Source organism: Parasteatoda tepidariorum, chromosome 10, assembly GCF_982258835.1.
Source record: "Parasteatoda tepidariorum strain Cologne lab strain chromosome 10, Ptep-v5.0, whole genome shotgun sequence".
Taxonomy (NCBI): domain Eukaryota; kingdom Metazoa; phylum Arthropoda; class Arachnida; order Araneae; family Theridiidae; genus Parasteatoda; species Parasteatoda tepidariorum.
Window position 1 is genome coordinate 41,427,128 of NC_141764.1, and position 27,628 is coordinate 41,454,755.

The following is a 27,628-nucleotide window of genomic DNA, read 5'->3' on the forward strand; positions in this document are numbered from 1 at the left end:
GCTGTAGCGCTTTGCTCTCCCGTGCCACAGGTCCTGGGTTCGATTCTCGGTCCGGGCAAGGTTGACTCAGTCTTTCATCCCTTCAGTGGGTCGATAAATGAGTACCAAGCGTGCTTGGGAACTAAACACTGGGGGTTCCGCGTTCATCTGACCACCTGAGCGGAACATCTGCTCCTACACCCCAGAGCCCAAGGTCAAGAAAACTGAGATGGCCACAGTAGGCCTTGGCACTCTATGGGCTGTCGCGCCACTGAGTTTAGTTTAGTTTAGATGTGCTCTAACTTCGTTAAAAGTTTGTCACAATTTTTACGTGACCCCCTGTTATATATAAATAAAGTTTCCAATAATGTACATTTTGTCAAAAATTTGACTAAATATGCCATTTTAAAAGAAATCAGTAGCTTTAGGAGCAAAACTATTTTCAGATTTGAAATCCCCCCCCCACTCGAATCAGGCGAGTATAAGTTTTTGTATGAATGCGACAAAAAATTGTTTTCCAGCGTCAGTTACGGAATAAAAATATTTTATTTATCGCTTATCGAAGGTGAAATAAACAGTAACTGTTTGGGTGAAAAAAACTTTCATACCATCAGGAACTATTATACTTTTTCCGATTGAAATGAAATTAGGTTTTTTAGTTGATGAATACATTGCGTAACTTAAAAATATTCTGACAGCTCATAAGCTTTTAATTTCTTTATGATTGATTACTGGAATTACCAGAAAACACTTTGTAAATTCTTCATTTCATAACTTGTGGATAATTCTCCCTACTTTAAAGACTATTGATTTTTCATTGCTCAAGAAAAACGTAAAAAGTGAAACACAAAATTATTAGGCATGAGGAGGTATAAAATTTTTATATACATATTTTTTTTTGTTGATAAGAATGTTCTATCAGCAAGGAACTATGCGATAACATGTTAAAAAAGAGACAATTTTTTGAATTAAAAAATGGATTTGGTTACATTATAAGAGTGAAAAAGCGTTTTTAAAGAATGAATTGTTAGAATAATTCAAAAAAAATGCGGCATTGAATCTTTTTTCTTTAAATTCTATACAGCTACATTTTATTTCGATAATTAAATAAATAAATTTTATTTAAATCTGCCACTGACATTTCAGTACAATGCGTATTTGCCTGATGTATCTTAACAACAATTACCACAGATTACTTATAGGATAACAATTATTTTGTTTCTCTTTATTAATAGGAGAGGAAATGAAAATGTATTATTATGAAAGAAGAAAAAAAACTTTCGTGGCATCAAGAAGCGTATTGTTTTATCTCATTGAAGTGAAATTAAATTCTTTAGTCTTTTAATTTCTTAATGACTTATTTCATGAATTGTCTGTTGACAATTCGGAAATGTCTCTATTAGTAACTCGTGGACAATTCTCTGTCCTTTAAAGACTATTGATGCTTCGTTTCTAAAGAAAATGCAAATAGTGGAACATAAATTCTTGAGACTAAAAAAAGAAAGAGTAACACTGATAGTTTTTAGAGACGAAAATGTTTTATTAGCAAAAAACTATAAGATAAATTTTCAAAACATAATAAAGTCGTTGAATAAAAACCGGATTTGTATCAATTGGATACGCATTAATTGAATGAAAAAGCGTACTTTATTGTATGAGCTCTGAAAATAGTGCAGAGGTCTATATAAAATTAAAATTTTTTATATTTATTTTCGGTTTAGATACAAAGTAAAGTTAGTAAAGTTAGTAAGATAAGTTAGTAGATAAGTTAGTAAATTTAAGTTAATATGTCAAAACATGGATAGGAAAAAAAAGGAAAATTATTTTTTAATATAATATATAAAAAGTGAATAATTTAGTTTTATTTAAAACGCTCACTTACAGTAATTAATCTCTTATTATACGCTATAAAATTACTCAATCAAAATTTCCTTATTCTGCTATAGCTGTTAATGCCTTTTTAAATTAAAAGTAATTATATCTTTCATTAAGCATTTAGCAGTATATTTTGACAATATAATTTAAAATATATTTATTTTAGTTCAGAAAATATTTTAAATTTCATATATAGTATATTTTATTTCAGCAAATATATTTATATTATACTTCATGGATTTAATTATTTAGACCAATTGCTTCAAATATATAGAAACCGTATCAGAAAAAAAGAAAAGGCAGATGATATTTGTTTGAGATATTTGATGATATCTGTTCCTTAGAAAATGTTTCTCAAAATCACCAACAGCAGCAATAAAAGAATAGTTATTATTTCGCAAAAATTAATGATTATTTGAATCGTATAAACATTATCATTATTGTATATAATTTCTACAAGAACTGGAAATTTTAAATTTTTCTTACTAAGTAAAAATAGTTCGAATTCAACTGGTAATTCACATTTAAATAATTCTCTTACAATAATATACTTCCACTAGACAGAAAGTTGTACTTCACCTGTAACTATTACTCTTCCTGATGAACTACTTTGCTTGATTGCGCCACTTATGCGATGTTTTGTTTGGCAATAAAACTTCCGCATCCCATCGGTTACAGAATCTGCTTGGCGTATGTATAATTCGCCAGTAGAAAACACACTGTAACGACCACCTAAAAAAGAAAGAAGCTTACTTTTTTATCTTTGTAGTTATCTGTAATTCCGTTACAAAGTTTATTCACTGTAAGAAATTTTTACTGAAAAAATGGTTTAATAATTTATTTAGTTGTTATTTTACTGTATTCAAATGAAACAGTAAGATAACCGTAAATAAGATGGTATTCAGACTGTTAACTGTCAGAAAAACCGTTTATTAACTGCTTTCCATTAATACGGTTTAACAATCAGAATTTTATCACGCCAACTAGAATAACTTAATGAAGCCACTAAGTTCCCTGGTTTTACAGTTTTGTACCATGCTAGTTGCAAATAGTTAAAAAATGGTATGGTTTTGTATTAATCGTTTCTTAACTTTACTAACTGTATATCGTTTCAACAGTAAAGTTAAAAAATATTCTTTATCGTAAACTTTACGGTTAATTGGCTGGACAGACAGCTGCCGGTTATTTTACCATACATTTTGAATCAAAATTCTTACAGTGTTCTTAGAAAAAGTTTGTTTGAAAACAAAGATTATTTACCACTTTTGTTTGTCCTCTTAAGAAAACAGAACAAGCAGAAGTTAACTTTAAATCATTTAGTGATTTAAAAAGAAAAAGAATAGTGTTTGTATTAAAAAAATTTGAAAATTATGAATAATTTATTTATTTCAATTTTATTGTAGCGTACAGTTTATAATTTGTATTTAAAGTGGTATTTATGCCATCTGTGCGATGAAAAATTATTTTAAATATTTCAGTCTTCAATCAAATCTGGATGGAAAACAGTGTATGTGCAACAATCGTTGATAATTTTATTGGATAGATAAGAAAAAAGTTGCAGTAAAAAAGTTAAGAATAGATAGAGAAAATAAAGTATATTCAGTTGAAAGAGACTTATCACTGCTTTAATCATGTGAAAAATTTTTGATTACAGCCAATCTAGACAGGAATTTCAACTGCAAATTATAATATGGGATATGTCATAGATTTTTTATTATCAAATAACAAACAGTGATAAACTATGTACAGATGAAATTTTAACACGAAATTAAACAATTATCACAAACGGGTTGGTCGCTATGGTCTCCGGCCCCGCGCCAACCAACCAAAATCACCATAGTGATATTTTTCCTTCACTTGTTGCTGAGGGTGGCAACGGGTGACTGAGATGGGGCCATGTGTTTTAAAATGTAACCAAGTAGTGTGTTTTTTTTTAGAAGGGAGATTTAAAAAACTATCTCCTATAATTGTATGATGTATAAGTTGTGTTTTAACATTTTAATAAAGTCTTATAACTGAAGCTTTTAAAAGTGTTATACAATAATAAATAATGTAGAAAAACCGACTTCGTCTATATCGAGCTCTATTTAAAAGTCAATGCAGTTTATTGTTGATAAAATCAAATTGATATACAAAGAAAGCAATTAGTTGGACACGGGAGATTGGTTTTCATGTGTGAGTTTGAGTTAGTGGGTTTTGCGAGTAGGAAATTAGAGAGTAGATAGGAAAAATTTACTCCTAAAAATCAATGGTAATTCCATAGAATCCAAGTTTCGTTTAAATATGTATATATATATATATATATATATATATATATATATATATATATATATATATATATATATATATATATATATATATATATATATATATATATATATATATATATATATATATATATATATATATATATATATATATATATATATATATATATATATATATATATATATATATATATATATATATATATATATATATATATATATATATATATATATATATATATATATATATATATACAGGGTGTCTCAGTTAAGCGTTTCAGAACTTCTAAGAGGGGTAGAGTGTATCCTGACGACTCGAAATCATATAGCAATGTGGGGGTCGGAAATGTTTTCCTGAAGCGGTGACGTACACAGAAGCACCATAAAGAAAAGGGACCGTAAGTGAAAAATCGCTATAATAATACATTGAAAAAATTATATGGTACATGGGCCAAGGTAAGTGTTCGAAGTTTCTGCCACCGGCTACAATGTACACCTCACATTTCCGGCGCATGGACATTCGAACATTCTGCAATACTTCAGGCATATCTCGCAAGCGGCTACTGCGATTCTTGCAACCAGCATTATCAAAAGGGGTGTCATAAACCAGTGTTTTCATATGACTCCAGAAATCAAGACATGATAGGTCGGGGGACCGAGGAGGCCATATAATTTTTTCAGTGTATTATTATAGCGATTTTTCACTTACGGTCTCTTTTCTTTATGGTGCTTCTGTGTATGTCACCGCTTCAGGAAAGCATTTCCGACCCCACATTGCTTTATGATTTCGAGTCGTCAGGATGCCCCCTATCCCTCTTAGAAGTTCTGAGACGCGTAACTGAGACACCCTGTATATATATATATATATATATATATATGTATATATATATATATTTATATTTGCAATCTGGCAATCTTGTTACGAAAATGATTTTTAAATCATTCTTGAAAAATTTCCCACTCATGTAAGTACGTTTATTCTGTTTTATTCTGTTTTTTCTTTTTATCTTATTTTATTTTCCGATTTTACGTGTTATTTTTACTTATTGTGTTCTATTTTATTTGTTGTAATTTTTGTAAAAAACTTTTTTGAGTGCTCCTCACGCTATTGTATTAATATATATTTCACTTTGGCTATATTGATACAATATCAGAAAGTACTCTTTTTTGCGGATATAATCGTGTGGGCTGATGAAAAGATTATATCTTCTATTTTCCGGATTTTTTTAAAAAAATTATCCTTTTTTTCCCCACGTTGTTTGTTATTCTTTTTTTTTATTATTATTTTTCTTTCCCCCCCTTTTTTCATATGTCTGTAATTTTCCTTTGTTTTATCTTCATTTTGAACTTATCTAATGAGTTCTGTTTACTTGCAGCTTATGCGCAATAAATGAAACTTATTGCTCTTCTTAATTTTCTTCGTGTTTTTTTGTATTTATTTATTTTGCTATATATATATATTTATATATATATATATATATATATATATATATATATATATATATATATATATATATATATATATATATATATATATATATATATATATATATATATATATATATATATATATATATATATATATATATATATATATATATATATATATATATATATATATTTAAATCCCATTTAAAATACCTTTACTTAGGTATTTAAACAATTTTAGCACCTATTTAAAAGAATAAGTATTCAATAAAAAATAGAATTAAAAATGGTTTTGTAATTAAGTAAATATGGAGGAAGAAAATCAGGATGAAAATCTATCCAGAAAAATACTTTGCCTTGAGTTACTAAATTCTTGGTAAGAAAGAGCACACACGATATTAAATTTCTTCAAAAATAAACTTACTTCGATTCATTACAATACTTCTTGGAAATACAAAAAGAAGAAGACATAATTTAATACTCTTGTTGTTTTGCTTTTTCGTGGTGGATCTGAAACCTTAAGCTTATAAAAAGAAGTTATATTAAAAATGTTTTTATATTAAATTTCCAAACGCATATTTCTTAGACATGAAACAATAAAAAAAAATATTTTGAACGTTAAAAAAGTATAAATTATCAGATTAGCTTGATAAAATTCTACATATAAGAAAATTTCTCGCAAAGTTTAAATATTTATATAGAAAAATAGGTTTTTATGGAAATTTATATCTTTAAATCTCTAGGAAATATTTATTTATTTATAAAATATAAAAGTTTTGCTCTATAATTTAATAAGATAAAATAACTTAATTAAATTTGCACTAATTTTATAATTTTTAGGAAATATTTTGCCTTTTTCTCTTATTTTTTGGAATAATTGTGATAGTGATTATTTCAATTTGTACGAAGGGAAAATGATGATCACTTAGGACTATCACTACTCTTAAGAAACTTAGCACTCACTCTCACTCTCAAAGACTTGAAATTAATACTTTTGCTTAATCATATTTTTAAATAACATTCAAAATTAAAGGTTTATTGGTTTATTTTTTGTTGATTTTTTGCTGAAACTAAGATTACGAACGAAGATGATGGAATTTTTGAAATTAATGAACATAATAAAATATATAAGTAACATAATTCGTGTTATGTTTCAGTATTATTTCCGACTCATTTAACTAAACTATACATTATACACTTTTTGAAAACAATTTAAATTTTTTTTCTATTGATAATATCCTTATATGCATTTAACGTCAGCTTCCTTCTATTGCCGTTCTTGAAAATGTTTTAAATTATCATATATCTCTCCATAAATTTAAATCTCATGTATTGTTATTGTTATGAACAGGATTATGTTACTATAAAAAGTACTGGCATCCTGAGTGCAGTATCTATAAAATTTTATACCGTAATTTTTACTGAAATATTTATTTAATTATAGTGATTTAGTGATTTTACAGTGTATATTACTGTAAAAATTACGGTACTTCAAATAATTTGTTCTGAGAAATTTTGCGGTAAAAGTGGATTTACAGCAAGAAGTACTGAGACCCTGAGTGCCGGTACTTTCTGATTATGGAGTACGGATTTTGATCTGTTTTCTGATAAAACAAAGAGAACGATTTTATAATGTTAATATTGTATAATGTGCAAAATAAGTAAATAAAAAAATTTAGAAAAAGGAAAGAAGAACATCTTGAGAGGATCGAATATGAAAAAGTCCAATTTTTAAATTTCAATTTCTCAGGAGCTATTTGACCAATTTTGTCCAAATTTTGTGTTTTACCATTTGCTTATGTGTGAAATTATATTCTTTAAAATGATGTAATAAATTGTATACCTTTCAATTAAAATTCTTATTAAATAAAATAATAAAAAAAATAATATATATCTACCATAAGTCAGTTTTGGATACTTTAAACGGAACTAATTTGTTACAGTTATAATTTAAATGCCAAAAACGAAAACATTTATAAACGTAATTAGCGCATACTTTCCTTAATCCCCTAATTTTTATATACAATTTAAATGAAAAACTGTTATGAAGGTATACTTCAAAACAATATCTTTCATTATAATGAATTATAATAAATTTCTATACACGGAGAATCGTAAAATTATCGCACTGTAAGGCGAAAAAATAATTCTAGACATGAAAACCAAATTATATGGTATTTAAACCATTTATTTCGTAATTTATCCTTCTATATGGCAACAGTTTACCGTAAGTACTGGTTTTCTAAACTATAGTTCGTATTATCACATACTTAGAAAAAAAAATACGAGACCGTAAAATAATGACCGTAATAAAAGACCGTAACCAGATTAATGGTTCTTATGTCGTAATCTAAGGTGTGATAAAATTTCCAAATTTCATCACATTTACCAATTTTAATCGCACATTAAATAAAAATATTTCATTGTTAATTTTATCAGAGCATTACCAAAGAACTTTGGTAAAAAATACCTAACTTTTTAGTGCTCCCTTAGATCCGGAAACACATTAAAGTTTGCAATATTCTGGTAGCTTAGACCACACATTTTTTCAGTGTACTTTCCAAATTGTCTGTCGTAGTGCTTACTCTTTTCTATAAACTTCATTGTTTTATGTTTAATATTTTTGTTAAAGGTTTCATACTTATAAAGAAAAGTGCTTTTGTGTGGGATAATTGGTTTTATATTTATCATTTATAAGCCTTTTCTATCGCAATCGTATGTACTTGTAAAATAACAATAAATTAAATATACTATTTCATATGTATTTTTATAATTTTATCTGAGCAACATTAAAATAAAAATTCTCATCCTTTCCATAAGTTTTACTTATCCTTCAAACTCTCAATCATTTGTTCTTATTCCACTTTTGAAAAATAGAGGCTTTTCTTTCTTTTCAATTTCGAATTTTGGGAGAATTATTATTTTACATTATCTAGAAAATAGCATTGTTCATATTCTGTAAAAAAGGAAACCATTCGCAAAAGAATAGAAGAGGGATCTGGTGTTAAGCAAAAACAATTTCTGCATCTGGTTTTTTGAAAAAATATTATTTAAATTGTAGGTCTATACATTTTCTAAGAGAATTGAGGAAGAAGAACAAAGGAATAGTCGATATATGAAAAATAGCTATATGAATACGCTTGTCAAAAATATTATTTGAATAGATCTTTGCAAAACATCACATCCTTTTAAATATGTTAACTATTTAACGTTTTTTTTAAAAACTATGATAATTAAAGGATAGTTTGTGCTAGTAAAAGCATATAACTATTTAAATCACACGTAAAACCAGCAAATTAATTAATATTTTGTCCAAAAATTTTTTTTTTAAATTTAAAATATAGCATTATTAATAAAAAGTTACAATAGTTGTTATGCAAATAACTCCCATGCAATGTTTAATTTTTTTCAAAGTAGTTATTATTTTTTGTTTAATAATATTGCACTTTTACTATAAAACAATGAATAAAATTGGTTTTGCTTAGAAGAAATAATTAACTCTGTTATGGTATTTTTTCTAGTTTATAATTGTTACGCAAAAATATGAATAATATATTTACCAACATTGAAAAACTAAATTATTACATTCATTTTTCCGTTCTCAATAAATAAAAATGGTGGGTGTTTTCGTTATTTCAAATCATTGAAGAACATTCATCTTTAGAAATTCCTTTTACCCATTAACCTTTTCATTTCTAACACTCAGTAACGCTTCTCTACCTAACACATTTTATTTTATTTTATAACCGTCGTTAAGCAGTCGACCCAATTTTGGGTTTACGAATTCCTATGTTCAATTCAGTAGCCTTGTAATTTTGAAACCAATCCAAAAGACAAGGGAATTCCAGGATCAAGTATTGTATTTGTTTTCGTGGAGGACTTTTTTCAGGAACTAACCACATTTGCATTACATAAAGAGGAAAGAAACGAAAACCTCCCACAGGTAGCCTGATGGCAAGGGGATACTTAACTCATGACTCGTCCGTCACTGAATGTATTTTATATCGAGCCGAGTGCAGAATTTGTATCGATCCCCCATAGCTGGGATTCGAACCCGGTTTACACATTGGCATAGCCCGGTTCATGCATTAACACATTAGGATATATTTCGAAAACCATTAAATTTTTGATAAATATTTTGATTTTATCAAAATTCGTTATTATTTCTCTCACTCTCCTTTTTTCCCAACACATTTCTAGGCGTAAGTCTAAGAAAAGTAGTGTTGACAATAAATTAAAGCAATTAAAAGCCTATACATGGATTCCTTAACTTTCTTAAGCGAGAATTTTTTTAACGTCTACAAGCAGCTTACATTTTTAATTTCTTTATGAACGGCGGAGTTCTGTGGAGGTTTGGTCCTGCTAACCTTACTCTATGGGCATTTTTAAATTATCCATTTAGTAATTCATATGTATATCAAAAATAAAGAATAATTTTTATTTTTATAGAGCTTCATATTTTAAAAAATAATAGATTTTTTATTTATCAAAATAGATTCCTCATTAAAGCAGTTTATGATTTTTAATATAATTTCTTGCATATATAATCCTGAGGTAAAATAATGAATAATTGAAAATAATTCATCAACATTAACAAAATTCTTTAATAAATATAGTATCTTATAAAAGAAGTTCCTGCAAGTATTACTATTTATTGAATTTTCGTTCAAAAATGATTGTATCCAGTTCCTCAGAGGAAATAAGTTCCCATATGGAATTTAAAAAAGCGATGATTTAGATTTATAGTGATTTAGAATGATTTATGGATACCGACTAAAAATAGTTTAGAAATAGAAGACATGATCTAAATAATCACTTGTTGAAATTACTCGATATTTACTGATCATGACTTGACATCATGATGATAGCAGGAGATATGAACTAAATAATCACTTGTTGAAATTACTCCATATTTACTGATCAATGCTTGACATCATGATGATAAGTGATCAGCATTTTTAAAATTTGTAATTTAAAAATTTTCTTTAATTATCAATGGTCTAAATAAGCACCTTGATATATTTCTGATTATAAAAAGGTATGAAAATTCGAGAAAGTTACGATAAAAAGTTTATATCTTGTATGATATATCCTGCTAGCCAAAAATCGTAAAGTGTAGTCGTAATTAAAAGTTTTAAAACATTTAGTTTTGAACTCAATTCTCTTGTTCTTCGATAGATTGCACCATGACAATTCGTTGCCTCGTTTCACGATTTGCTCAAACGTGATCACTATCTCCTAGGTCACAACAAGTGTCCCAGTTTTTGACGTCAACTGTATCGATTTTTGTCATATTAAATTCCAACAGAAAAAAATTACTGCCCTACTGAAGAAATATGTCGTGTTGAAATACTTTCTGTGTGGTTTTGCAACAGAAAATTCTGTTAATGTATTTCGCTGAGAATTCTTTGGTAACTTAACCATAAGAGATTACAGATTATATATATATGTATATATATTTGTCCTCTTACCAGCAGTGACCTCTGCGTGAATGATGTGACCATCGTCCCTCATCCATGACATCACAGATACATATTCTTTGACAAAGCTCGGAATGTGGCACTTTAGAACTGCAGTGTTACCCTTGGTCACGAACACATCGTATACTTGAGTTTCATAAAACTGCATCACAGCTGAAATGAAAAAGAATTTATTTATAAAAAAACTGTTTTATCATTATTTTTTCAAAAATTATTTGTTGGAATTATTTATTGATGTAATTTTTATGAAACAGATGTTTACTTGTAATTATTATGCATAGTATTATGAAGGTAATTTGGGAATTATGCAGTTAATCTAATCCGAAATGCTTTAATGATTTTGGTAAAGTTTTCAATACAGTATGATTTTATAATATGCGTTATAATATGATAAATGTGGGAAAATTTAGTTATTTTATAATGATACCTTAAGGTGTAGAATAAAAATTATTTACTTGGTTAAATTTACTTTTCAGTTTGTATTTTTTTAATAAATATGTTGAAATAAGAACAATAACTTTGAGAAAGAGAATTTCAGGTTAAGTTTTGCCATGCAAACGGAAAAAAACACCAAATGGTATTAAGTAACGTATATTTTATTTTTATTAGCCAGAAATACATTTCTTTTTTCCTTCTTTAATCAGAAATGTCATTACTACACAACAGGGTCATTTTGCCAGCATTTTTTCCTTACACTACAAATATATTTTGATTCCTTTGTGCATAGATTTGGAATTCAAGAGATTAATGAAAGATAAAAAGTAATAACACTGCACAGCTATTTAAAGTTTCAACAACTTTGTAAATTGTAACTTGTTTAATTAATTGTGAATTGTGAAAATATTTAATAAAAATAACTTAATGGTGTTGAGTCCCTTAAAAATACTTTTAATTCATATTAAAAATATTTAAAAGTTGTGGTATATTTCTAAAATATATATATAAATTAAAATTTTACATAAGCCGTAAATTGAAGAGCATGAGACATGAAGCTCTTTTTATTCTGGTGTTCACTCTTTTACTTTAAGAAAGCTGTTGATTTATTTTTGTAATTATAGGACAGTTAGGATTTAGCACTAAACATACCATACCCTGTCAAATAATTGTTTAAGAACTTTTGCATCGAAAATGCGCTTAGCATCTTATCGTTTTTGCGCATTTGACTTCCACAATTTTTCTAACAATTATATATAGTTTATATTTAATTATTATTTTTTTCCGTATTTTGTTTGTTTCGAATAATACTTGTCGTATACCTATTTCTACCACAACCGGTCATTTGACCGGGAGAAGAATTTATTACTTTATAAGTTTATCGGATCAGAAATTACGATGTAATGCGCGTTTAACGTATTGCATTCGATTAGTTGCACATTTCTGCAAAGACTGTTGCGTAGTTAGTTCAATCAGAATAACTGTGAATTCAAATTTCAATAAAGTGCCTAAAATTTTAGATTGTCATTTTTGCATAAGAAAAAGTGCCAAAAACTAAATGTTTTGGTAAGTAGTTTATATTTTACTTTGATAGCTTTACTTCAGTTCTAACTAACTTTTAGTTTTTACTCAGTAAAATGTTAAAACAATCAAGACCACACAAGTTCTAAGAAGAAATGATATTAATTATAAGAGCTATAATTCTTATATATTCTTATAATCATAAGAACAATTATAGGAATTACAATTCTTATAATTCTTATATATTCTTATAATCATAAGAATAATTATAAGAATTATAGAAATAATTATATTTAAAAAAAATATGTTTTCTGAAATTGTACAATGGAAACACCCTGTATATGTTAAAAATGCTTTGAGCAATGAATTAAACATTATTCTTCTTTGTATTTGTAATACATGAAAATTGGCCATATACAATTTTGTTTAGTTATAATAAAGTTTTATATAAAGTATAATAAGGTTTAATTTCTTCCTAACATCCATATTTCATACATTCAATCAAGAAACATAAAGTCCGGTCACATGACTGGCTATGGTAGAACTGGGTATGCATTACGTTTTGGTATATTTACTGTTAAAGGCTCAGCGCATAAACGCAAGGAACATTCTAAATCCGTCATATTTAAAAGCTCTCCCATCGATGTAGAATTTTAAAGCAGAAAATAAAGCACATTCCTTAACCACGCCGTTTAAATAATTATTAAAATGGACCTCTAAAAACGGTCTTCTTCATGTTTTTAAAACGTGTTGCTAAAGACAAACAATATTTATCAGTAGTGGCAGTACTGAACGACTAAATGTTCTGATTTGTAATTCATGGTATAACTTAACGTAATAAAAAGGTTATTCATACACTCTATAAAAATCTAGAAAGTATCTTTTCTATCAGCTTTTGAGTAAAACCTAAAGAGCACAAGTAATTAAAAGCTGAAACATAAACATATACTTAGAAAATAAGAAACATATCTATAAATTTTTCTTAAATAAAACATTTATTTACCACCAGAAAGTTTTATCAAGCACTAATTACAGAGGAATTTTTTCTCTTTAAAACTAATTGTACTCAAGCATTACACAGCACCAATTCACTCTTCATTATTTAACTATGCACTAAATTGTAAGAAATTTTAAATACTGGTACGTCTATGTACCTTCATTTTGCTTCATTTTAAGATCTGAAGTTTAATCAGTTTAGTATGCAAGATTTATAGAAAGAAAGTAATTAATAAAATGTTTAGTGAAATAGCTATTTATACTGATAAAATGTATCCTGATATGAATAAGTTTCAGATGAAATTAACATTTACAAAACTAACATATTCAATAATAACCTTAAAGAATTTAGGGATAATTAAGTTTTAAGTCAAAACGCTAAAGATAAATAAATTACTTGAAATATTAAACAATGTTAAAATTCCTCATGATGAATTGGGATATTGGATAATCTTAAAGTGTTCGTCCTTTACTTACATTTAACTACTTTACTTAATCATTTACTATTATTTTACTATTACAAAATAGTAAAAAATATTATTTACTAAAACTATTTACTATTATTATTATACAATCTACAATCATGCAGAGTTATATTATTTCTATTAGTTTTTCGTTTAACTACATCATAATTTATTATGTTGTTCTTTGAACACCAATTTGAAATTGTTATATTTGTTGTTGCTAAAATGTCTTATAAAAATGCATTTATTAAGTGTCACATTAAATATATTGATGAGTTAATGACATTAGATGCATTAATAAAAATTTTTATAAGTGCTTCTGAGAATTAATTTTAGGATCTAATGAAATTTCTAGAGAAGTAATAAATTTTTTAACCAGATAGATTTAAAAAACTCGAAATGACTCGGAAATTAATTTTGTCAGACACTGAATAAATATTGATCAACATTTCTAAATGAAATATAGATAACTATTTCCTTCCAGGAAAAAAAAAAGCCAAAGCGAAATTGAGTTCCACCAAGGAAGAAAAAAGAAATATTTATTGCAGATTTATCCCTTCGAGGAATGTATGAATTCTAAATCTTGTGCTGATCGCTAATCCCTCTTGTTCGTTTCGTATGACATTTCTTCGGCATAACACGTGTTTGCCAAGTCAATAGACAGACAGCACTTTGTTGTGACTTTGGCGAGCATTCGCAGGTGACGGAGACATTGGCGACTTCTATTGATGTTTCGGACGAAGTGTCATCTGTTATTAATCTAGTACATAATAGAATTGGGATTCGGTGTCTAGGCAACGTGGATGACATGGCTTAATCAATAAGTCATCAAGAGAGAGATATTTTCGTCCTCAAGAATGAGTTGGATTGCTCTGTTAACAAATGATAGAGGGGAGATGATTATTTTACGAAACAACCATACAGATGGCTTATTCTGATGTATAATATATTTTATTTCGGTTATATCACTTTAGATTAATAAATACGATATTTATAAGCAAGAGTGCAGTTCTGAGATTTGAATAAAAGAACTTTTGCAATTAAACTTTTATTTAAATAAACTGAATTTAAATTTAATGATATATTATCGATTCCATATGCACAATTCGTATGCATGTAAAAAAAGTAATATTAAAAATAATATATATTTAATCTTTAGAGTATGAACCTTCTGAGATGGAGTATACACTGAGAAAAAAATTATTGTCAAAATGATCAGAATGTGGTAAAATTTACTGTGTTTCTAGCTCTATGGGAACACTAAAACGCTCGGTTATTTTTCCCAAAGAACTTTGGTAAAGATTTAATAATAAAATATGGTTTCAAAATGTGGAATAAAGTTTGGTAATTTTATCGGGATACTTTAGAGCATCTCATAAAAGCAATTTATTCTGTTAAATATACTTTCATACTTTTCAGCTTTGTATTTGCACTAAATGTGTGGTAATAAGAACTATTATTTTGAAAACCAGAATTTCCGGTAAACCGTTAACATATGAACTGCTGAAAGTACCAATTGAATGGCTTAAAATATCGTATCTTTTGGTTTTTAATACTACAATTATGTGATTTTTTTACCAGAAGTGTCATTCCCATATAATACGGTAATTTTTATTTACGTGATTGATTTGATTATCTATAAGCATGTTTATTCATAGCATAAATGCATTAAGGTTATTTAGTAATAATTGGTACAGTCAATAAATTACAAAGGCGAAATCGCTAAACATAAATTAGAGGAATTTAGGGGATTATTTTAGTTAGACGGAAAAGCTATTTTTCGGATAAATAAAAAATCTATTTTAACGATCAATAAATTTCAATAATTTTAACGATTATTTTTTGCAATGGCGTACGAAATTGTTGTTACAATGATCTTGTTTTTATAAGCAAATACACATAATGTTACAAAGTAAATTAAAGATAAATTAGACTCGCATCCTTTCCATTTACTTTAACCAAATATTTTGACTTAAAATGCAATCAAGGATAAGACTTCTTCTGTCTACAGATTGTAGATGGAACTGAGAGTTTTTGCAAGATGCAGGAAAAAAATTAAAATGATCTGCAATAGCTTATGGCAGCATTGAAAACTCTAAATATTGATTTCAATAGTAAGCTGCAAAGAAAAGTATAAAGGAGTAGTGTAGATATGTAGTCAAAAAACTTGTTTTCAGAGTGACTTCTTTTTTACTGTTTTTACAATTTGAATGAAAAGTGAGATATTATTTTAAAACCGTAGTGAGCAATTGTAGAGTATCATAATAAATGAAAAAAAAAGCAGATAAATGTTTATATGTGTGATTTTATAATCTCATTTCACTTGCTTTGTTGGTGAAAAACTGGTATGAATTTACATTGAGACATTATTGTTTTTTTGTTTCAACATGCGTGCAAGTAGTAAAATTGGTGTTTTATATCCGTAAATTCTGGAAAATACAATACTCTTTCGTATAAAATAATAGGTAATATATTGATGGATGTGCAAATTTGAATATTTATAAATGATGACCGTATAGTAAAATAAAAGCGAGGTTTTTCGGAAATTGCAATGCATAATTAAAACCAAAATGAAAAAAAATTATGTAGTTAAAATTAAAACAGAATAGAATAGATTTGAATAGGAATGCTAGAATTTTTAGCAACTTTAATTGAAAGGCTACAGAGTCTTAGCTTTCGAAAGCTGCATTTAAAATTTAAATTAAAATTATCAATTTAGTTGTGTCAACTCAGCACCTGAATAATATGAAGTCAACATAAAATAATTCATTTTGTTTACTACAAATAAAGTTTCTTAGTTCATCGCGTTTGAATGATTAATAATAGATTAAATGCAAAATTGTGATATCAGTTTTTATCCATGTATAATTCATATAGATATTTATTTGAATTACTCATTCTTTTACACAAAAGTTTTTTTCACAGATGGAATGAATTTCTACAATATGGTCAACAAAAGGCTTATTTTTGCATCCAGGTTGAACAAAGAATAGCAGAATCAAAGACATTGAAACTAATTAGTTGAAACAACTTTCTACGTTCTTCGTTTATTAGAAAAACAAAACGTCTAGCAACGTATAAAAATAGTTTTACAATTAATTTAAAGTAAACAATTGTTTAGTTTAGAAACAAATTTGTACGATACATTTTCTCCTTTATTAATATTCAATCTATGATACTAGAAAATAATTTGAAAATCTTGCGAAACTTGTTGGGAAAAGTAATTAACTTTAAAAATAAGTGGTTTATTTTATAATGAAGAACAGCATAGCAAATGAAATTGAATTATTTAGGATAAACATAACTAGAATTGGATAGATTTTCTATTTCACATATTTTAACCTAATAAACGGAGATAACAATTCTGGTAAAATTACCGCACTGTATGTTGATCATATTTCTGGTAAATAAAAATCCATAATTCTAATACGAATAAATATTTTTTACCTTTAACTTTCACTTTGAAGGGAGAAAATGAAATAAAGCAATGTTAATGCTATTCATCAAAAGCCACACATTCATGACAATCATTTTTTAAAATTAAATATAAATTTTTTAGTTATTTAAAGAAATATGAGTTATTTTTTCATCAAATATAAGCATTTATTTTAATAAAAAAATGCTTTGATTTGTGAAAAATAATTAATTGGGATAAATATATGTGAGTGAATAAAACGTACAAATACTTTAATTAAAATATATCTTAAGAAAAATTACTATTTGAAAAGCAACAAGAATTGTAAGAAAACTCTCCAAATACAGAGACAGTTTGTACAGTAATTTTGAATTCAGAGAAGACGTAGTTTAGTGAACGTTCAAAACCATAACGTTTGAAAATAATTAAAGTGCTTCATTAAAAATTGCAGAGATTTTAGTTGCTCTCATAGTGCCCGAAATACGGTAATATTTATTATATTCTGGTAGCTTTGATCATACTTTTAATCTGTGTATTTCAAATTGGTAACGGAAAAACCGGATAAATTTTGCTCTGTTCAAAATTTATAGTAAATCATAGTAGAAATGACAATTATAATGTTTGGTTCAGGAAATGTTTGGTACAGTGTTAACTTGAGCCATATTGTCATACAGATTAAGTATTCACAAGCTTGACTGCTATATTGAACTAAACTTGACTGCTTTATTTCAAATTGAAAATAAGCACAGTTCAATTGTTGATTAGATATCTAACTGTAAGGTCAACCCACTTAAGAAAATTTGTTAATACATGATTCACCATACTGATTATTTATGGTAGTTATGTGTGATATTTATGCTTGATATTTTATGGTTGATATTTGATTTTTTTGAAAACTGATTTATTTGTTTTGTTTTTTTGAAAAAGTGCAACAAAACCTTGCTTGAAAACATCCTCATGATATTAAATTTGTGGATATTAAAATTGTAAATCTAAAATTATAGAGAACCAAATCTATTAAGGATCAAACAATATGGTGGCATAATTTCATGCAAATTAATAATCCATGAGAAAAAAACTCGAAATATTAAAATTTTCCCTTTCTTCGTTCGGTTTTCTTCCTTCTGACTTTGTTTTTTTAAAATATGTATTTATTTCTCAAGATTATGTATGAGATACCGTTGAAATGTATACATATATTTTTAATTCTTAAAACTATTGAGAAATTGGGTTTTATAATTCTAAGGAAACATAAAGGAAATATTTTTTTCAAATGTCTGTTTTTCACGAGACGGAAAAATACTTTTATTACTTACGAACTAAATATAAAATAAACTGATTCTAGATAACTATGAATAGTTAGAAAATATTTTTATTTGAATTTACTTAAATAAAAGTTTTGATTTTTTAAACTTTTAATTTATAGTAAATATTTATATAACATCTACATATTTTAGTATAGCATAAGATTTATTTATGAGTAAGGCTGACAGGGTTATTTTAAGAATTTAACAAGAACATATTTCTGAGTTTGGCAGGAAATTGACCACTATTTTGAGAGTAATTTAAATATTTTTTATGATCACATAAAATGTCTGAAAACTTTTAAACTTTGGATAACTATGTGCATGAACATATGCAGATATTTTCAGACCAATAATTTCTCATGATTATATACATCGCACACATGCTTCAGTATAGCACAACTTTTATTCGTGCCTAAAAAGTATTAAAAATGCCAAAACTACATGTTGGAATTAATATGCAAGATTTGTATTTCAAACTTACAAAAGAATTCCTCACACCATCTGGAAGGTCAGTTTCAACCAACGAACAGTGAATTACAGGTTTGCAACTTTTGGTAATTCCATAATATCACCTTAACTTTTCTTCTGTCCTCTGTTTGCACGCGAAAAGATTAGAAAGAAATCGTGACTAGGTAATGATTGTATTTCAACATTTTATTTGGCGATATTATAAATTGTCCCAGGCAACGCCCAACTTGAACAACGGCTCCCATTCCAATGAGAGAGAAAATATTAGACTTGACTTCCTTTTGAAATTTGATTAAATTGCTGACTTTATGGAATGTGGTCACAAATTATTAGTTTTCCATTGACCACGAATCTTATTCCATTTGTCACTTTCTGTTTGGGGTTATTTGGATCCTAATTTACATGCAATTCCATTAGTCTGGAACGTGAAATGATAAAGTTACTTTAGAATGGTGAGGAATGAATGGTTTGGAAACAGAATTTAAATAAATTTACTTAAATAATTATGAAGACAGAATTGAGTCATAACATGCTTGGAATATGATATCTGCAGCTGGTGCAATTTAATTTGAAAATTGCTCAAGACATTACAGATATGTAAAATTGAATAATATATAGTTAAATTATTATATTTCAATAATTAATTGGTTTTAAAGATGATTGCACTTTAAGGGAAATTTTAAACTTAGAGTCAGACATGAATTGTAGTTATTTTTTACTTTTCATACTAGTATTGTAAAAGATTTAAAAATACACACTTTTTGTAAATTTAAATATAACTGAATAAATATATTAAATGGAGATTACATACAATTTATTATTATTTATTGCTCTTAGTTTGATAAATTTATATTTATAACGAAATATGCAACTCTAAAAGTCATGCGTAGATTTTTTTTTACCTAAAAAAACTATACAAGCTTAAAATCATAAAAAAATATGTAAATTATGTCATTAATAATCATTATACATTTTCTAGCTTTCTAATATTATTTTACTCTGTTTATACATGATCACCTAAACCTTTTACAAATAAATACATTAGTTTTTCCCCCTCAGTGACAGGAAAATTGTTATTCTGATTGCAACCGTATAATAAACATTAATTGGATAACTGCAAGTGACGTCATTGTAGGTAAACAGTGTAATTTGTCGATTAAGAAGCCAATCAGGTGCACACATGTCTAACGTTACTTACAGGTATCCAATTAAATTCGATTTAAATCACATGGATAATCATAATCACTTCACTTCTTCTCTAGTTGCATACCCAATTAATGAGATAAAAATATTTTCTATTAGTGTTGAGTGGACACAAAGGCCATGCAAAGTATTAATATTTATTTTAGAAATGTAGTATTTTGGATGACGAGCTCTGTTTATATTTGTTGATAAGAGATACGAAATAGAATAGTATAAAAATAATATTAAAAGATAATATATATACTATGACCCTAATTAATTATCTGTCGTTATAGGAAAAACTCCTACGGTGAGCCCCAAAAATTCTCTTTTTCTGATTTTCAAATGAAATTCAAGAGTTTTGTTTAAATATCATGCGCCATGAATTTGCTATTTTTTTGTATTTTAAATAACACAACAGTATAATTTCTTTTGCTATTCTAATATTCAAAAACGAAATGGTTAAAATTAATATATATCATTATATTTATGTGTGTTAAAGCAATAAGTTATAATTCTTCTATAAGAAATAAAAAATGCTATCTCGTTTTTTAATACCTATAAACTAATCGGCCTACACATAGTTCATCGTAAAATTTGCATTAAATTTGAAATACAAATGTATTTTCCTATTTTTAATTTTTTACTTGCATAGAAATTTAATTAAGAGAGTGCTGGTATGCTAAATAGTTAATAAATGTCAACGTGTTGCGTGAACGGTTTTTTAGTAATTATTCAATACATTATTTATTTATCACTTCTAACTTTAAGCTATATTTCTAAGCGTATTTGTAAACAATAAAATTTGCAAAAAAAAAAAAAAAAAAAAAAAAAAAAACAGTTAACCTCATTTTTAATAAGTTACTTTTTTTTGTACGAGTTTTTGATAATAAATTTTTTTTTAAAACTTAAAATATTTAAAAGCAGGGATTTTGTAGCAGAAATTGAGTAAAATTTAATGGATACATTTTCGAAAATCTAATCCATATTTGTACTGAAAAGATTTTTTTTCTTGCAAACGTTACAGTAATGACAATAAATAATGTAAGTATAATAATAATCTAATAAACAAAATTGTCAAAATTTTGATTACAAATTTTTAAAAATTTATTAATCAATTCAACAGGTAATAAAATAATTACGATTAATAGTCACCCTTAGCTTCAAAAATATCATTTTTTAAAACAATTAACGTTACTGAAACGGCAATGAACACTTAAACTAATGTAAACGTAATAATTATCTAAAATATAAAAATAGGGCAATTTTAATTATTTCTTTCAAAAATAAATCGTAATTACCTAATCAATGGCTTATAATTTAATTGTGATTGATAATTTATCAGCTCTAAAATATTTTTTTCTTTTTCTTTTTAACGTTATGGTTTTGATAATGAGTTTGTGGAAATGTTATACAAACATAAGCTAATGTATTGGTAATAATAATTTAAAAAATGAAAATGTGTTTATTTTAACTATATCATTTTCTTATGAAGTTGTGAGATAACCAGAAAATGGTTACTTTTAAATGAGCTAGTCAATGGATAATAACTTTATTACGCTTAAAAATCCATATTTGTTCTAAAATTTTTACTAACTTTTTTTACAAATAAAGTTATAGTAATTACATAATGTTTTAGAAAAAATAATCTAACAAAAATATGATCATTTTAATAACTATACTTTCAACCCTTAAACGTTACACCCTTGGGTAAAGCTATACTGAAATTTTCTTGTTGCTCATAACTTTACATTTTCTCATTAAATAACATGGGGAAACAGATTTTTTGGTTAAGAAAAGACTGTGTCAGAAAGTTTGGAAAAGTAAGGAATAAATTTTTTAAACAAAGGTTGATAACCCTAGCCAAACGTTAGTAACCCAATTAGTTAGGATTATTATCCTGATTAATAATATAAGATTAAAAATCACAGTGAAAATTTTAGAAATGGAAAATAATAAAAATTTTAGTTAGGTTTTTCCTTATATGTCTTAGCTCTTTTTTTTCTAAAAAAAACATAAAGATAGTGAAGTTTTAAAGATTATTGAAAAGAAGCAATGCATTTTTACTTCATCAAATTTTAACATTTAAAACCCAATAAGCATATTTTATGACACTACAAGCATTTTTATTATCACAAACACTTAAGATTCAATTGATTTTGATATTTTAAAAATATTTATAGCACATGAAATAAAATGAAAAAAATTAGAAAACAAAAAATAAAGGAAAACTATAATCGGATTTTAAGCAAGTTGAAGTCTTGAAGCAAAATTGAAAAAATCATTCTTGTAAACTAGAATTTCACCTTTTTATTTATTCAAACACACTCATTTTACCACTTAAAATAGCATCATTAAAATATACATTTTTTCCCTTTTAATTTCATTTCGACTTTCTAAATTAGAATTGAAGTGATTTTACAACTAGTTAATGAAAAGGTAAATGGAAACTTTTAAAACTAAAACGCATTTCTATTATTACGAAATATTTCCATTTGCAAATTTCTGAAAACGTAAGCTACTTTACGAACGAAATATGTTAACCTCGATTAAACAAATGCAGTGAGAAAAGTTGTGGTGTTAAAGACTTGGAATTAATAGTAAAGAACTCGGAGTTGTTTTATTTTATTGTTTTATTCCTTTAATGGCGTCAAGAGATTAAAACTAGAAAACTATGCACTTTGTTCTTGATGAGTTTGGGGGATTTTGAAAACTAAGAGCAGATGTTGTTTAGGCTTAAATGTGTGAAAACTAAGTGAAATGTTTATTCCCATTTCGTAATGTAAAACTTGTTTTTCTGCTTTTAACTTTTATTACAAAATGAACTTTAGTTAGAGGAAAAATGATTGTTTGAAAAATATTTTAGATTTGTTATTTCAAAATTTAAAATATGTAAGTCTGTCTATTCAATTTAAATTTGTCCATTAAGCTAAATAAGATTTTTATTCTCGAGGTATCCCAATGAAACGGAACAGGTAAAAATTGAAAAGCAAATTTTCATTCATTAAACCCTAATGTTTTCGAAAGAAATAACAAATAAATAAATTTTCATTAACAGCAATACTGTTTTTACTGCTTTTTAAAAAAAAATATAGCAGCTTTATAAGTTAATCTAGCGCTTACTGAAAAACAAGTAGCTGGAAAAATACTTTTTATGCTAACGATTTCACGGAAATTGTACGACACGAGACGCATACAATTAATTGATATGCTTGTAAATTAAAGGAGAAAGAAAAAAAAATCTTTGTAAATGTATTTCTGAAAATGAATTATATTGGTTTAAGATAAGAATAAATAAAACAATTTAGATCATGTTCTTGAAAAAATAATTCTAAAGGAAACATTTTATTTCTCATTATACCTGTAATGTGCACTGAGAGAAAAATTCTAATAAAACTACTTTTCAAAAAGCATGAAACCAAAATATAGGATATCCACTTGTTTATTAATTTTTCCGTTCATATGGTAAATACGAGTATTTATCTGGAATTTTGATTTACAGAAATGTAGTTCTTAGTACCATTATTTTCAAAAAAAACGCAAAACTGAAAAATAAATTTAACCGAATAAATGGTTTTTATGCCATACTCTAAGGCAGTGTTCTCCAACCTTTTTATCACCGCGGACCTGTCAACGTTTGATAATTTTACCGCGACCTGCTGGGGGGGGGCGTTGTTAGTTTATATTTTAGATTATTTTGATTTATTAATTTTAATTTAATAGTATTTAAACATGCTTTCGAAATAAAATACAGTTACACCTAAAAATAATAATCAATGAGAGCCATGAGCTTGTTTCTTTGCAATGAGACGGCTCCATCTGGGGATAATCGGAGACAATGATACATCACAAACATTAAAAAATTTGTGTCTCTACCTTCGGGGACCTCTTTTTCTTAAATAAATAAAATGTTAATGGAACACAGATATTTTTAGTTTGGGGTATAAACCTGGGAATTTAAATTCAGTTTAAATGAAATGGCTGGTACGGTACCATTTGATCTACAAACCGGTACCGTTCCGCTCTAAGGTATCGTAATGGATTTATTAAATTTTATTGCATATTATAAGGCTTTATTTTATTGTTATTTATACCAAAATCATAACCAAAGCACTTCTGTAATTATTACCATGCAATTGTGTTTCCATAGGGGCCGGAATCACGGAAAACTTTCTATATTCTAGAAGTTTCGAACGTAATTTTTTCGCTCGGTGCGTAATCCTCATCGGCTATTTCATTGAGATATTTTAAAAAGTATAAATTGATGTCGGAGTTTTTTTTTCTTTAAATATACGCAATTCTATTGAAAACAGATAATAGACATGGACAGTTGAAACTCGTAAGTGCTAGAAAATTAAAATTAAAATGATTTCTATTATTAACTGACTTTACAATTATTGCAAAAAACTGTAAAATATATGCATAATTATCAAACTTAAAATATAATTAAATTAATTAAAATCCAAATTTTGCATCAGGGTTTCTCAGTCTGGCAGTCGCAACCTCATAGAGTCACGAATTCAAATATGAATTCAAAACTTTTATGAAATTTTTAAAAAAAAACTCATTTTCTTAATATATAAATAACAAAACACTTTAAAGAAATAACAGTACAAGTTATTTATATATTTACTTAACACTTCCTTGCCATCTATATAATGATTGGTTAAGTTTGTTTTCCACTAAAACTTTGTCCACCTATAGTTTCATGTTTAAAAAAAAACTCTTTTTTTCTGCTTTCCAAACAGTATCGGGCTGAGAGGACGTTAAAAATTTATTCAGTTTTTCTTTACATATAAGGGGTCAAAGGACCACAAAAATTGAGGACCACAAAATTTTTAAAAATCTACAAATTCATTATTGTTTAAATATATATAATTATGAACCAAATACATTAATTTATATTTAAATTTAAAGCAACATAATCATATTAAAAGCTACTTCAAAAATAAAAATTAAGTAAATAAATTCCAAATGGCTTATTTCTCATGCGTATACATTTACTACTTATAACAATAAAATAAAATATTCACATTTCTGATAACGTTTGTAAATATTATCTTTATCGTAACAAAAGCGAAAAACAGTCAATATAAGTTCAAAAAAAAGTTTCTTTATTTTTTATGTTTATATTTTTTTGGCAGTTTTTTTTTTTAACATTTTTAAACGAAATGTTTCTGAACGCCGTAGAAATAGTTATAAATCATACGCTCTGGTAGTTATTTTACTAACGGCTAATAGAATTAAAATGAAAAAAAGCTGAAAATACTTAAATTATCTTATTTAGGACCGATTGCATATAATCGAAATATTTTAACTATTCATTTCTTACAGATACTCTTTTGCATTAAGCAAAGTTCTATATGCATCATAATTAATAAAAGCTGAATGTAAAAAATAGCTTGCTTATCAGTGTATAAACCTTTATAAATGTTCATCTAAATCTAAGTACGTAGCTATTTTTTTCGCTCCCAAATTTAATACAATTCACTTCGAAACGTAACTGTTTATCAAATATTTCGTAAATAAGTTTTTACTTCTGAGAAATGTATCCACCATTAGTGATTTAAAACAATTTAACAGATTAGTCCTTTTTCTTAGAAGAAACCTTAGTTTATTTTATTAGAATATCAAAGTTAAGTGAAAAAAAAGCGAGTAGAGGAGTTTATTCTTTATAATAGTAAAGAAGTAATAATGTTCTGAAAGCAATGAAGATAAATATTATGATACAATCTTTTAATCTAGAATTATGTTACTAAACTCATTTTCGGTTGCGATATTTTTGATAGATTATTACATTTTACGTTTATCTAAAAAGAAGTTTTGCACTATCGAAGTGGGTAATATTTTTTCATAAAAATATATCTTGAAAATGTAAAGATCATAGTGCATCATGTGCATAAAAAGGATTTTTTTTGTTGCTATTTTCCACTTTGTCTGTTTTCTACTTGCTGTCTACTTTTGAAAAAAAAGAATAAAAGAAATGGTTTTCATCTTTTGTCACCTGCAATATTGGATTTGCAATAATGATTTTATTTGCAATAAATATAAATTCATATTAGCGAGCTTTTTTAGCATCTTTTGTAATGAAAATATATTAAAAGTTTGCTTCATGAATTAAAGAAATAAATTGCGCATTAATTTTACAGCCTGCAGAAATATTTGGTAATATTTTTTATCTTTGGAATTTTCGAAAATAAGTCTCAATATTTGAAAAAAAATATTCCTTAATCATTACCATTAACATGTATGCTTAGAAAGCGTGTGAAAATGTATAAAAAAAAGTAGATTTTGATTGTCAATTAATACCGTAGTAAAGAAGAAACAAAGATACTTTCAATATTTCTAAAAGCACCAGACGACTTAAACCCAACCAGCTACGAATTGTATAAAAACCTGTTCATACGCATGAGAAAGAATACTGGTGTTTCTGAAAATCACTTTTTAAGTTTTCTACGTTTCTCTCTCCTTAGTTTCAAAATGGTTTTGCTTAGTCCCATATTCCTGTTTTGCCATTTGTAAGATTTCTCTAGAATGTTTATTTTTCCTTGTTTAAATAATTATTTGAGACCCTTAATTTATAAACATAATTGACGCATGCATAAATCGGAACTAACAGCATGAAAAAAAGTTCAAATTATATTTACGGTTCTTTTAAAAAAAATGTACAATTACATAAACAATGAGTTTTTTTTTGTGTTTTGGTTCTACAGCATGCGTTTGATTTCTGTATCTGGGGTAATTTACTTTTTATTTTTCTTCTAAAAATTATTTAGCTTATATTTTTGTCGACATTTTTGTAATTAACACATACACAAAGCTATAACACGACTTTAGTTTACTTTTATTTTATCTCTTAATTTTAAAAAATATAAGTATTAATTTTGAAAATAATTTAAAATTTTTAAAATATTTTTTTAAAAAGTTAATTTGAAAAATATTTAAATAAACTTTCAAAAAATCTATTTCGAACAAGGAAACATTTTTTTTTACCGCGACCGTAATTTAAATAATTTTGGATCTTATTATGCAAAATATATATTCATTTAAATCTACACTCAAGGCCCAAAAAATATTAAAATTATTTTTAATTTGAAAGTAGTATTTTATTTTTCTTCAAAGTATTTGTTTCTCCTACTTAGGGCTTTTAAATTTTTTTTTCATGGAAATTGATTCCAACGCAAGGCCCTAATTTTTTGTTTACTCATTTAGAGTTCGTTATTATTATATGATTATTGAGAAATGTTGATTTAATACTATAATATTTTACAGCTCAAGTTAATTACTTAATAACTAATTCAAGTAAATAAAT

At 26.5% G+C, this 27,628-nt stretch overlaps 1 protein-coding gene across 3 annotated transcripts in view; it reads right to left on the reverse strand.

Annotated features, from left to right (window-relative positions):
* Window positions 1-27,628, reverse strand: part of LOC122269136 (cell adhesion molecule Dscam1) — a 398,009-nt gene that overhangs the window by 125,628 nt on the left and 244,753 nt on the right. For all 3 annotated transcript variants that reach the window (XM_071184626.2, XM_071184624.2, XM_087154005.1), the window contains exons 3-4: window positions 11,021-11,182; window positions 2,434-2,586 (exon numbers count right to left, since the gene is read on the reverse strand). In XM_071184626.2, the coding sequence (XP_071040727.2) occupies window positions 2,434-2,586; window positions 11,021-11,182 (315 nt within the window). The remainder of the gene's footprint in view (window positions 1-2,433; window positions 2,587-11,020; window positions 11,183-27,628) is intronic.